At 42.8% G+C, this 14,144-nt stretch overlaps 1 protein-coding gene across 8 annotated transcripts in view; it reads left to right on the plus strand.

The window, feature by feature from the left end:
- Positions 1-208: 208 nt before the first annotated feature.
- Positions 209-14,144, plus strand: part of SPAG17 (sperm associated antigen 17) — a 214,958-nt gene continuing 201,022 nt past the window's right edge. For 5 of the 8 annotated variants that reach the window (XM_075904841.2, XM_075904861.2, XM_075904852.2 and 2 more), the window contains exon 1: positions 210-412. In XM_075904841.2, the coding sequence (XP_075760956.2) occupies positions 305-412 (108 nt within the window). In that variant the 5' untranslated portion in view covers positions 210-304. Of the gene's footprint in view, positions 413-14,144 lie in introns of all 8 variants that reach the window. The other 3 variants (XM_075904827.2, XM_075904833.2, XM_075904849.2) reach the window with 1 other exon arrangement.

The raw sequence follows: 14,144 nt of genomic DNA on the forward strand, positions 1-14,144 counted from the left end.
CGGTCTCTGCAGCTCCCGACACCGCGAGGTTCTCCGGGCGGGGGCTCCCCGCACCCAGCCCCTGAGCACACGCAGGGCAGGGAGGGCTCACGTGCGCACTGTGCCAGGACAGGGCGCGCGCACCTGCAGGTGGGAGGGGCCGGGTTCGCTGCGCTGGCTCCCCAAGGCCGGCGTCGACTCGGTTGCCATGGAGACAGCGTGGTGGGCGTGGCCGGAAAGCGCCCCAGGCATTGGGTTGCTATGGAGACTGCGCGAGGAGCCGGCCGCGGCCCAGACTTGAGCCGGAGGAGACGCCGAGCCCCGCATGGGGCCGAAGCGGCCTAAGAGCGCAGGCAGCGCCTCCGGGGCGGGTGGGGCCGCCGCCCCCTCCAAAAGCTGGGAGGCCGGGCTGGTGTCCGCCCGCCTGGAGGAGGTAACGGGGGGGGGCAGGACTCAGGGGCGGAGGGGAGGGGCCCGGTAGATCGGGGGGACGAGGCACGTGGGGGGGAAAGGTGCTAGCGTCTGGGGCAGGGGGGAGCAAGTGGGAGCTAAGGGGTCGAAGTTGAGCAGGGAGGGCTGCAGTGCAGAGAGCTGCTACCTTATAGGAATGTCTTCCCGGTGGCTTTTTCTTATGTGTACGATCGCAAGGAAATGCCCCTATAGGAAACTGCTACTAGAAGCAGCACAGCCCTGCAGGGAGCAGGTCCGTACAGGACTGTGTATAGAACTGCTCCCTGTAGGAATGTGCTACTGGTGGTAGTTTCTGAGCAGCTTTCTATATTACACCGTCTCCAGGAGTAGAGACTTTATTATCAAATTCATCTTGGAGACAAGAAAATTACCTGGTATTCTGGTTCACAGAAGGTGTGTAAGTAACAATCATCATACAGAATAGTGATAGAGATGTAGCCGTGTTAGTCTGGTGTAGCTGAAACAAAATACAGGACAATGTAGCACTTTAAAGACTCACAAGATGGTTTATTAGATGATGAGCTTTCGTGGGCCAGACCCACTTCATATATGGTTGTGACTATTTTCTTCCATTATTTGATCTGAGGAAGTGGGTCTGGCCCACGAAAGCTCATCATCTAATAAACCATCTTGTTAGTCTTTAAAGTGCTACATAATCATCATACACCCTCTCTTTGCCTTTGGAGATGAGGCTATGTATACTTCATTATGTTGGTCTTTCTTTTCAATCAATAACTGGTAGTTGGAGGCACTAGAAGCTACTGTATGTTCTCAGTAAGCTCGGTCCTCCTCGAGGAATACCTTCTGAGAACAAGAATAAAAGTAACTTTTTTTCCATTGACTAAATTAGCATGTTTGCTTATTTCTGTTTAGGTAAACAAATTCAGGAATTTATATTAGTAGTGCTAATATGGCGGGCGCTCCCAGTCATCAATCCTTAAGCTACACAATAGTTGGAAAAACAAATTTAAAAAGATAACTTTCCTCCCTGCAATTAGCACATCATAGAAAGGAAAAACAGGCAAACAGATTTTCTTTTTTAGACTTCTTTCTGAGACTGGATGCCAAGTTTCAGTTCAGAGTGAACTTTTATAAGCTGCTGAACAACTACGTTTGATGGAGGTGCTGACACAGCATTAACTGTAGCGTTGAAAATGTGAGGCTATAATTTTCCTACTTGAGCATGTGTGTAGCTAAAAGACCCTTTTTATGGTGTGTGAGGATCTAAAAACATATTTAGGTTTCCAGTCCTATGTAAATAATGTAATTCTAATAAATCTTAACTTTCTAGAAAGAATTTGATTTCAAAATAGTGTAGCAGTTTAGCAAACAATAATATTTATGTAGCATATGTTTTTCTAGCACTGCTTTTGCAAGTGAGACAAATGTCTTCCATGGCCTTTCTGTTTATTGGGTCACTGCTGTGCCCCCCTCCCCCTTCAGGAATTGGGGTGACCTCTGTTTAAGAAGAGAGGTATATGGATTTTTAAATAAAGCAAGCCACTTTAAAAACTGGTTGAACAATTTACCAGTGAATATACTGTTGTCAAGTGTTCTTTTACATATTTATCTGAAAAGACTGCTTTTATTATTGGATCAATAATAGCTAGATATAAGGAGTATAATTCACAATCAAACATAATTTTTAAAGTAAGTCCTGCTCAGAATCTCCCAACTAATGAATCTCAACTCTTATTTTTAAGGGTGAGAGGGGAGGTCAATTTCCATTGTCTGTTAATTGGTTGGCCATGAGATTGCACACAGGGCAGTGAAATGCCAATTAGTTCTACATAAGTAGTTGATTTTATGATATCAGGAAAGAGATCTTGGAGTTATCATGTATAGTTCTCTGAAAACTTCCACACAGTGTGCAGCAGCAGTCAAAAAGGCAAATAGGATGCTAGGAATTATTAAGAAAGGGATAGAAAATAAGACACAGAATATCTTACTGCTCCTGTCTGTATAAAACTATGGTACGCCCACATCTTGAATACTGTGTACAGATGTGGTCTCCTCACCTCAAAAAAGATATTTTGGCCGTGGAAAAAGTTCAGAAAAGGGCAACTAAAATGATTAGGGGTTTGGAACGGGTCCCATATGAAGGGAGGTTAAAGCGACTGGGACTTTTCAGTTTAGAAAAGAGGAGACTGAAGGGGGATATGATAGAGGTATATAAAATCATGAGTGGTGTGGAGAGGGCGGATAAAGAAAAGTTATTTATTAGTTCCCATAATAGAAGAACTACAGAATATAAAATGAAATTAATGGGTAGCAGGTTTTAAACTAATAAAAGAAAGTTCTTCTACACATGGCACATAGTCAACCTGTGGAACTCCTTGCCAGAGGAGGCTGTGAAGGCTAGGACTATAACAGAGTTTAAAGACAAGCTAGATAATTTCATGGAGGTTAGGTCCATAAAAGGCTATTAGCCAGGGGATAGAAATGGTGTCCCTGGCCTCTGTTTGTCAGAGGCTGGAGAAGGATGGCAGGAGACAAATCGCTTGATCATTGTCTTCGGTCCACCCTCTCTGGGGCACCTGGTGCTGGCCACTGTCGGCAGACAGGCTACTGTGCTAGATGGACCTTTGGTCTGACCCAGTACGGCTGTTCTTATATTATGGATATTGTCCACTGAAAATTGGACAATGATCATCAATGAGTTTCACAGGAAGCCAACAACCATCAACAGCTTTTGTTCACTAGTGACCTGCTTTACATTTGAACTGGCCATAATAATATGCTCCAAATGCTACTAATCTCCTTTTAAGATCCTTGATGTCTTTGTTTTATTACATACAAAAAGTATATTAAAGGAACATTACAGCTAAAAATCAAGTGCTCAAAAGTTAGGAAATGCTAGAATAAAGGTTGCCCATGCACTGGCACCCTTGTCATTATGGGTATGTCTACACTACCACCCTAGTTCCATGAGTTCCACGAGGAGTAATGGTAGTTCGACTTAGAAAGCCTAATTCGAACTACCTACTCAGTGCCGCATGTAGCCGCGGGCACGGAGTCCAAACGGGTTTTAAAAATGGCGGCGCCCGGCAAGATGCAAATGAAGCCCGGGATATTTAAATCCCGGGCTTCATTTGCAACTTTGGTTGCCTATATTAACCACCCTAGTTCGAACTAGGGTGGTAGTGTAGACATGCCCTATGATAGTCTTCCACTTTGCAAACTTGTTCTTTTAATGTGTTTTAATATAATTTCCTATTTTATTTTTAAAACAAAATAGAGAAAACAATTATTTACACCTTACTATGGTGACAAATACCCATGGGAATCATCAGCAAGGTTGGAGCCTTTAGATCAGTGGTTCTTAACCTTAGTGCAGCCTGCACCCCTTTGGTTCTCAAAATATGTTCTCACACCCCTTATTAAAAATCATTGAAGTAGGTCAGTTTTAAACCTAAGATATGTGATAAAAATTTGGCATGTTTCGCATCCCCAAAAAGGGCATCTCACACCCCCAGACTACGTCTACACTGGCCCCTTTTTCGAAAGGGGCATGCTAATTTTAAACTTCGGAATAGGGAAATCCGCGGGGGATTTAAATATCCCCCGCGGGATTTAAATAAAGATGTCCGCCACTTTTTTCCGGCTTGGGGGAAAGCCGGAAAAAAGCGTCTAGACTGGCCCGATCCTCCGGAATAAAGCCCTATTCCGGAGGATCTCTTATTCCTACTTCGAAGGAAAAGTAGGAATAAGAGATCCTCCGGAATAGGGCTTTATTCCGGAGGATCGGGCCAGTCTAGACGCTTTTTTCCGGCTTTTCCCCAAGCCAGAAAAAAGCGGCGGACATCTTTATTTAAATCCCGCGGGGGATATTTAAATCCCACGGGGGATATTTAAATCCCGCGGGGATTTCCCTATTCCGAAGTTTAAAATTAGCATGCCCCTTTCGAAAAAGGGGCCAGTGTAGACGTAGCCCCAGGGGGTGCGTGTACCCCAGGTTAAGAACCACTGCTTTAGATCTACAGCATAGATCTCTGCCACTTAGACTAATGGGCTAAAATTGATAAGAGAAGTTTGATGTCTTTAGTGTGGACCTGCATTAGGGATGTTAAATTTTGATTAATCAACTAATTGAGTAGTTGATAGAATTTCCAAGAGCTGCCCCTGGCTCTTGTACAAAGGGAGCAAGGCAGTGGGTTCCCTCTGCCTCTCTCCCTCTGAAATGTACAGGAGTTGCCTCTCTCCCTCTATAATGTACAGGAGCTGCCTGTGGCTCTTGTATATTTCAAAGGGAGAGAGGCAGTGGGTTCCTGCTGCCTCTCTGCCTTTGAAACCTATAAGAGCGGGCAGCTCCTGTATATTTCAAAGGGAGAGAGGCAGCAGGAGCCCATGCCAGCGGAGAGCAAAGCAGTGCTCACTGGCACAGGTTCCCCTCTGTGTCTTTTCCTTTGAAATGTACAAGAGCCGCAGGTGGCTCTTTTACGTTCCAAAGGGAGAGGAGCAGCAGTGGGACTGGCTCGAGTGGGACTGTTTCAATTCCTACTTGCGCCATTTCCCTGCTGCCTCCCTTGCTCCCTGCAGAGACAGTGCTGGAGGGAGAACTGGCTTTTAAGCCAACTCCTCCCAGCACTGGCTCATGCTCCCCGCCTTGCTCCCTCTCTCTGATAGCGAGTAGGAACTCAACTACCCGATAAGTATTTGCTTATCAGGTAGTCGACTAGTTGCTTATCTCCCTCACCTGCATTAGAGGATATGAGAGTTGCTTTGCCAGTGGGTTTCACAGATGTTAGCTGATAGCAAAGAATGTTGAGATTCAGTATTCTGGGTAATATTCCAAGTTCTGATAGGAGTTTGGTCTACTGGACTGCTTCTCAGTCCCAGTCTTCCTCCTCCTTGAGTCTTTAACCCTCCTCTTTATCACGCTCCCTTTTATAACAGTTTACATAGTTGAAAGACTGTCATGTTCCCCTGCAAATCTTCTCCTCTTCAGATTAAACAAACCCAGTGTTTTCAATCTTTCCTCAAAGGTAATGCTTTGTAGACCTTTAATCATTTTTTTCCCTCTACTCTGGACTTTTTCCAATGTATCCACATCTTTCCTGATGTGTGGTGCCCAGAACCAGACCCACTAGTCCAGCTGAGGCATAAGGGGGCTGTCTATGCCATCATCCAAGCCACTTATGTCAATATTGAATAGAATTGGACCCAGGACAAATTCATGTGAGACTCCACTCTATATTTCCTTCTAGCCTGATTGTGAACCAATAATAACTATTCTCTGAGTACACTTTTACAATTGTGCATCCTCAATGATTGTCTGCTTAAACTTTATCAGCAATTATTTTATATTTTATTTCAGATCATTAATAGAAATTATTAAATAGCACTTTCCATGCTGCACATAAAATGAGAGAGGGTCCCGTAGAAATAACAGTATGCAATTTGTTTAAACTGTATCATAATGAATAAGGCAGAGCAGCCTTAATTTAGGCATTTTCACACATTCAGTGTTTGATTTGAAAGCTTATGCAGATTTTAATTTAATTTCCTTGGGTTTTTAAGAGGAAAAAGATGAAGATAATATTATGCAGAACTGCAACACAGGCTTCTCCTGCTGGTTTTCTGGGATTTGTTGTATTTGCTGTCAGCAAGAGATGGCTGTTATTGTATGTGAATCAGCCACTAAAAGAGAAGCCACCTTAACAATGAAACAGTGGGCTACAGATGAAAGAACAGCCTCATTTATAGATGGTATAGTGCCAAGGACAAAGATGGCAGCCTTTTTCTGATATACAGTTAAAGGAATGGGAGTTGGGCATGGTAGTGATCTGGATTCTTCTATTTTATGTAAACTTTTAGGTGTGAGTGAGGAATTGGTTTTGTTTGAATGTTTTTATCTATTTATGTATTCAAGATGTTTTAACAAGTTTAAAAATATTGTCATGTAAATATCAGAGACAAAATTATACTTATTACAACAATATGCTTGCATTTAGAGAAACAGTCTACATTAATATACAGGTTGAACCTCTCTAGTATGGCACCCTTGGAACCTGACCGATGCCGAACCTGAGAATTTGCCGAATGTTGGGAGATCAATATTGTTGTCTAGCAGCATTACCAATACTTCCAGTACTTACTGGGCGCTTAGAAGACATTTAACCCTAAATAACAGAACAGAACAGAGTCTCAGGACTGGTGGTTGTAAACAAACTTTATGGGATCGCGGGAAATTTGGCCACACTCATGGTAAATGGACATCTGGCTAACTAAAATCATGATGGATCATGGATGTTGCCGGACCAGACAATGCCAGACTAGAGAAATTCAACTTGTAAGCATCAATTCTATTTAGTGGGGTGTTGCTGTAATGAAGAGGGAACCTCTTTCCATTACCTAGGATCAGTGTTCCTTGTAAGCAGTGGGGCAGCACAGCTTTATTGGTGATTAATCACCCAGGGTATGTCTACACTATCCCGCTAGTTCGAACTAGCGGGGGTAATGTAGTCATCCGCAGTTGCAAATGAAGCCCGGGATTTGAATTTCCCGGGCTTCATTTGCATGAAGCCGGCCGGCGCCATTTTTAAATTCCGGCTAGTTCGGACCCCGTGCTGCGCGGCTACACGCGGCACGGACTAGCTAGTTTGGATTAGGCTTCTTCTAAGAAGAAACTAGTAGCCGCACGGCACGGGGTCCGAACTAGCCGGCATTTAAAAATGGCGCCGGCCGGCTTCATGCAAATGAAGCCCGGGAAATTCAAATCCCGGTCTTCATTTGCAACTGCGGATGAGTACATTACCCCCGCTAGTTCGAACTAGCGGGGTAGTGTAGACATACCCTCAGTTAGTCTGTGCACAGAGCCCTGAGTGAACTTGAGGGAACACTGCCCAGGATGTGTTGCTTTCTGGTCATCTTATTAAACTGAGTGACATTTCTGATTACATATATATTTATCAAACTAGGCATTGCTATCAAATATTAATATTCATAAAAAATTGAAAGGGTGTGCAGGGCTTTTTCCGGGTGAATGTACTTTGTCTGAGTATTGAATAAGTGGTGACCAAACTCTAAATAGAGGGACTGTGAATAATTCTAGAATTGTTTGGCCCAGTCAATCTAAAATATTGAGGTTTTTTTGCATGCTGTCAAAAACAAACTGTTCCGATGAAAACAAAAAAAGATGGCAATTTTCAACCACACACAATTCGTCTACATTTGAACAGATTTTCATGGAGCCAAGAAACCTCCCTGGTCCTAGGATTATCCAAATTTCCACAACCTTCTGCACTGAGGAGTTGGAGCCCCTACGAGGAAAAAAAAGTGACCAGGATTTTTTATGTGTTGGGCATCGTTATTCTCATTATTACAGGTAGAAGTGTTGGGGACACCTATAGTAGTCAGACACTTCCCAATCTAAGATCCTGTTTTCAGTTGTGTATAATTTTGCCAAACTTTAACCATCTAGGCTATAGTTTTCCATACCATGTTGAGGCTCTTCCAATCGACATAAAAAATGATTTCAGCAATAATAGGTGCTTCTGAGGATTAGATTGTTCTACTGTAAACTGCATTGTTTTGACCAGATACAAATATCCGTACCGTTGTTTCACTGAGAACATGTAGCATTTTTTTAATTGAAGCAAGGACTTGAAAGGTAGCAGGAGAGTTGCCTTGGTGTCATGGATGTGCCTTTGGCTTTGTCAATGGAAAAAATGCCCCATTAAAAACATCTGAAAAATCTCAGATTGCATATATTCACTACAGACTTGTTAGCATTTGTCAGCTGAATTCTCTGAAGATCTGTTTTTGTGTGTGTATTAATACCCCTTGCCAGTGCCTAAGCCAGCTGGCCCAAATGCAAAGGGGGAAAGAACTGAACTTGAAAGGGAGAGGAAGCAGTGGAGGAAGTTGGGACGAGGAACCTGGTGATGGGGTACATTGAGACTGTCAAATGGCAGAGATTATGATTGGTAAAACATGGACCATCTGGGAAAATGGGAGGGAGCAACTGGAAGCCAGTATGGGAGAGAGACAGAAATCAGACAAGAACTGGGATAAAACTGGCATTAGTTGGACAAATAGACTAGGACAAGCAGCCTGAAGGAATGGAGACAGGGCCTGGAAAGAGAAGTTGGGCAGGGGTGTTCAAGGAGGAAATAGGACTCTTAGGGTATGTCTACACAGCATGATTATTTCGAAATAAAGTATTTTGGAATTTTTTTTGGAAATAGCATGTTTATACTACAGCCTCAAAATTAGTCCAAGGCAGGCTTCCCTAATGAGGATGCGCTACCTCATCCATGCTACTGCTATTCCAAAATAGCTATTTCTGAATAAGCATTATTCCTCATGGAATGAGGTTTACAGATTTTGAAATAAGCTGTCCGTTATTTCAAAATTATTTAAAAATAACGGAATTGCTGTGTAGACGCTTGCATTGTTATTTTGAAATAACCGCCATTATTTCAAAATAACTGTGCTGTGTAGACGCATCCGAAGAGCCTGGAATGGACAGAGCAGACGGGGTTAGGGTTGGAGAAAACAGAGGCTGAAGACTGTAATTATAGGTCTCCTGTTAAGATACCCTCTCTTTAATTACATAGTCTAGGTGTGGGCAATAACTTTTGCCGTGCGGACAGTTCACAAATTTTGGTAAGCTGTCAGGCGCCACGCATTTCTTATTAAGGAAATTACATTATCATCTATTGCAGGACTCAGCAAGGTCCAGCCTGTGGGACAGATCTGGCCTGACTAACAATTTGAACCAGCCGTGGACTGTGTCTCATCATCATCATCAAACATGGGCTCAGTGCCCGTTGGTGTCCAATGCCTCCCTCGCTATTTCCTTCCATATTTCCCTGTCCAGTGCGGAGTGGCTTAGTTTCTGTAGATTAGCTCCGCACAAACTACTATCTCATCTACCCATTCTCTCCTATTCAGACCATTCATGTCAATACCAGGGTTTTAACTTTTCGCTCGTCGTTCATTCTGGAGATATGCCCAAATAGCTGTAATTTCCATTGTATAACTTTCTGCAGCAGGTTCCCTTTCGGCTGTATCTTCCTATATAATTCCTCGTGGGTGACCTTTGCACCCATGCTATTCTCAGGATCTTTCTATAACAACTCCTCTCGAACGCTAAAATCCTTCTCTTTGAATCTTTCGTTATACCCATGTCTCACATCTGTGAATCGTAGAATACTAGGACTGGAAGGGACCTTGAGAGGTCATTGAGTCCAGTCCCCTGCCCTCATGGCAAGACCAAATACTGTCTAGACCATCTCTGATAGACATTTATCTAACCTACTCTTAAATATCTCCAGAGATGGGGATTCTACAACTTCCCTTGGGCAATTTATTCCAGTGTTTGACTAGCCTTACAGTTAGGAACTTTTTTGTAATGTCCAACCTAAACCTCCCTTGCTGCAGTTTAAGCCCATTGCTTCTTGTTCTATCTTCAGAGGCTAAGATAAACAAGTGATCTCCCTCCTCCTTATGACACCCTTTTAGATACCTGAAAATGACTATCATGTCCCCCCTTAGTCTTCTCTTTTCTAAACTAAAAAAACCCAATTCTTTCAGTCTTCATTCATAGTTCGTGTTCTCTCAACCTTTAATCATTCTTGTTGCTCTTCTCTGGACCCTCTCCAATTTCTCCACATCTTTCTTGAAATGCGGTGCCCAGAACTGTACACAGTACTCCAACTGAGGCCTAACCAGCACAGAGTAGAGCAGAAGAATGACTTCTCGTGTCTCGCTCATAACACACCTGTTAATGCATCCCAGAATCATGTTTGCTTTTTTTTGCAACAGCATCACACTGCTGACTCATATTCAGCTTGTGGTCCACTATAACCTCTAGATCCCTTTCTGCTCTACTCCTTCCTAGACAGTGGTTTCCCATTCTGTATGTGTGAAACTGATTGTTCCTTCCTAAGTGGAGCACTTTGCATTTCTCTTTATTAAACCTCATCCTGTTTACCTCAGACCATTTCTCCAATTTGTCCAGATCATTTTGAATTATGACCCTATCCACCAGAGCAGTCACAACCCCTCCCAGCTTGGTATCATCTGCAAACTTAATAAGCGTACTTTCTATGCCAGTATCTAAATTGTTGATGAAGATATTGAACAGAGCCGGTCCCAAAACAGATCCCTGCGGAACCCCACTTGTTATACCTTTCCAGCAGGATTGTGAACCATTAATAACTACTCTCTGAGTACAGTTATCCAGCCAGTTATGCACCCACCTTATAGTAGCCCCATCTAAGTTGTATTTGCCTAGTTTATTGATAAGAATATCATGCGAGACCTTATCGAATGCATTACTAAAGTCTAGGTATACCACATCCACCGCTTCTCCCTTATCCACAAGACTCGTTATCCTATCAAAGAAAGCTATCAGATTGGCTTGACATGATTTATTCTTTACAAATCCATGCTGGCTGTTCTCTATCACCTTGCCACCTTCCAAGTGTTTACAGATGATTTCCTTAATTACTTGCTCCATTATCTTCCCTGGCACAGAAGTTAAACTAACTGGTCTGTAGTTTCCTGGGTTGTTCTTATTTCCCTTTTTATAAATGAGCACTATATTTGCTCTTTTCCAGCCTTCTGGAATCTCTCCTGTCTCCCATGATTTTCCAAAGATGATAGCTAGAGGCTCAGATACCTCCTCTATTAGCTCCTTGAGTATTCTAGGATGCATTTCATCAGGCCCTGGTGATTTGCAGGCATCTAACTTTTCTAGGTGATTTTTAACTTGGTCTTTTTTTATTTTATCTTCTAAACCTTCCCCTTCCCACTAGCATTCACTATGTTAGGCATTCCTTCAGACTTCTTGGTGAAGACCAAAACAAAGAAGTCATTAAGCATCTCTGCCATTTCCAAGTTTCCTGTTACTGTTTCTCCCGCCTCACTGACCAGTGGGCCTACCCTGTCCTTGGTCTTCCTCTTGCTTCTAATGTATTTATAAAAAGTCTTCTTGTTTCCCTTTATTCCCTTAGCTAGTTTGAGCTCATTTTGTGCCTTTGCCTTTCTAATCTTGCCCCTGCATTCCTGTGTTGTTTGCCTATATTCATCCTTTGTAATTTGTCCTACTTTTCATTTTTTATAGGACTCATTTTTTATTTTTAGATCATGCAAGATCTCGTGGTTAAGCCAAGGCGGTCTTTTGCCATATTTTCTATCTTTCCGACGCAGTGGAATAGCTTGCTTTTGGGCCCTCAACAATGTCCCTTTGAAAAACTGCCAGCTCTCCTCAGTTGTTTTTCCCCTCAGTCTTGATTCCCATGGGACCTTGCCTGTCAGCTCTCTGAGCTTACCAAAATCCACTTTCCTGAAATCCATTGTCTCGATTTTGCTGTTCTCCCTTCTACCCTTCCTTAGAATTGTGAACTCTATGATTTCATGATCACTTTCACCCAGGCTGCCTTCCACTTTCAAATTCTCAACCAGTTCCTCCCTATTTGTTAGGATCAAATCTAGAACAGCATCCCCCCTCGTAGCTTTTTCAAACTTCTGAAATAAAAAGTTGTCTCCAATGCAGTCCAAGAACTTATTGGATAGTCTGTGCCCCGCTGTGTTATTTTCCCAACATATATCTGGATAGTTGAAGTCCCCCATCACCACCAAATCTTGGGCTTTGGATGATAGTTATTTAAAAAAAGCCTCATCCACTTCTTCCATCGGGATAAGTGGCCTGTAGTAGACTCCTAGCATGACATCACCCTTGTTTTCAACCCCTTTTAGCCTAACCCAGAGACTCTCAACACTTCCGTCTTCTATGTCCATTTCCACTTCACTCCAAGTGTTCATTTTTAATATATAAGGCAACACCTCCTCCCTTTTTTCCCTATCTATCCTTCCTGAGCAAGCTGTATCCTTCCATACAAACATTCCAATTGTGTGTATTATCCCACCAAGTTTCTGTGATGCCAACAATGTCATAATTGTACTTATTTATCAGCACTTCCAGTTCTTGCTGCTTATTACTCGTACTTCTCACATTTGTATATAGGTATCTAAGATACTGATTTGATCTTGCCTCCCAGTTTTGCCCTGACCCTCCTTTCTCTCTGCCATTATAGCCCACGCTCCTTCCCATTTCCGACCCTCCCTCCCATCTCTATGTTCTCCACTTACCTGTGGGCTTTGCTTACCGGTCTCCGTCAAATCTAGTTTAAAGCCCTCCTCACTAGGTTAGCCAGTCTGTGTCCAAATAGGGTCTTCCCCCTCCTCAAAAGGTGAACGCCATCTCTGCCCAGTAGTCCTTCCTGGAATAGCTGATAAATACGCACTTTTTCAAGACGCTCAGCTTCATTCCTAAGCTAATTGCTTTACTTTTCCAGATCTTATCCATCACTCTTGCTTTCTCTATTCTAGTCGCTATTTAATTCTTACAGTATAGATCAGTGTTTCTCAACCAGTGGTATGAGTACCTTATGGGGTACTCGAGAGAAGTCTGGAGGGGGTACATCAACAAAACTGAAATTTGGAGAAAACTGAATTTTTGTTTTAAGTTTTACAGTGCTTTATTATTTTTGTACTTTTTACACCCAAACATTTCATCGCCCGCCCAGTTACGATTAAGTTGTTTAAACAAATATGTTGCAATGGTAGAAAAAAAATGTGTGTGTCTGAAAACTGTAGGTACTAGGGGTACTTTTTTTTTTTTTTTTTTTAAAGGGATACTTTATAAAAAAAGGTTGAGAAACACTGGTCTAGATCATGTCATGTTGCTCCCCAAATAACGTTAACTTCTCTACGTTCTCTAGTTCGATCCCATCTACACTGCCACTTACTATTTGTGTCCTGCTGCTGGTGTCGTGGAATTTCTAGAAGGGGGCTCAGGCAGCAGGACCCTATTTAAAGGGCATGCGATTCCTGTTCACAGCACTACTCCAGCAGTGACTGGAGCTGTGAGCCAGCAGCAATCCCAGGGGGAGGCTAGGCAATGCAGTAGCAATGGGGCCAGGAGCCACGAGCCTTTAAATAATAGCAGTTATATTCATATTTTTATAAAAGATAGCAGACAGACAATGTAAATTACTAAACAAAATAAACAAAACATGCAGTTTTAGCTTAGTAACTAAGAGTCGGGTTACATAGAATATCTCATCTTCAGTTATTCAGATAAGCTTCTTTCACAGACTGGACAGGCCCCCATTCTGGGCTTGATCCTTCCCACTGTTCAGTCTTAGATGTTTCTAGCAGTCATCTAGATTAGATACAGGTGTCCTCGGGTCTGGCAGTGGCCGTTATTGCTTGGCTTCCTACCTTTATATAGATTTTGCCCAAGGCTGGAATCCTTTGTGTTTCAGTTTAAACTTTGTTTTTCAGTGGTTAATGTAGGCATTCGAAGTTGCAAATGAAGCACGGGATTCAGAAAGCCTAATTCGAACTACCTACTCCGTGCCGCGTGTAGCTGCGGGCCCAGAGTCCGCACTAACGGGGATTTAAAAATGGCAGCGCCCGGCAAGATGCAAATGAAGCCTGGGATATTTAAATCCCGGGCTTCATTTGCAACTTCGAATGCCTACATTAACCTCCCTAGTTTGAACTAGGGTGGTAGTGTAGACATACCCGTAGCACTTTATAGACTAACAAAACATGTAGATGGTATCATGAGCTTTCAAGGGCACAGCCCACTTCTTCAGATGACCGGAGTTATTTTGGGAGTTATCATTTCAAAATAAGTTCTTTTGAAAGGATGTTAAAGTGCTGTGTATTCAGGT

Source organism: Pelodiscus sinensis, chromosome 1, assembly GCF_052426305.1.
Source record: "Pelodiscus sinensis isolate ZL-2025 chromosome 1, ASM5242630v1, whole genome shotgun sequence".
Lineage (NCBI taxonomy): Eukaryota > Metazoa > Chordata > Testudines > Trionychidae > Pelodiscus > Pelodiscus sinensis.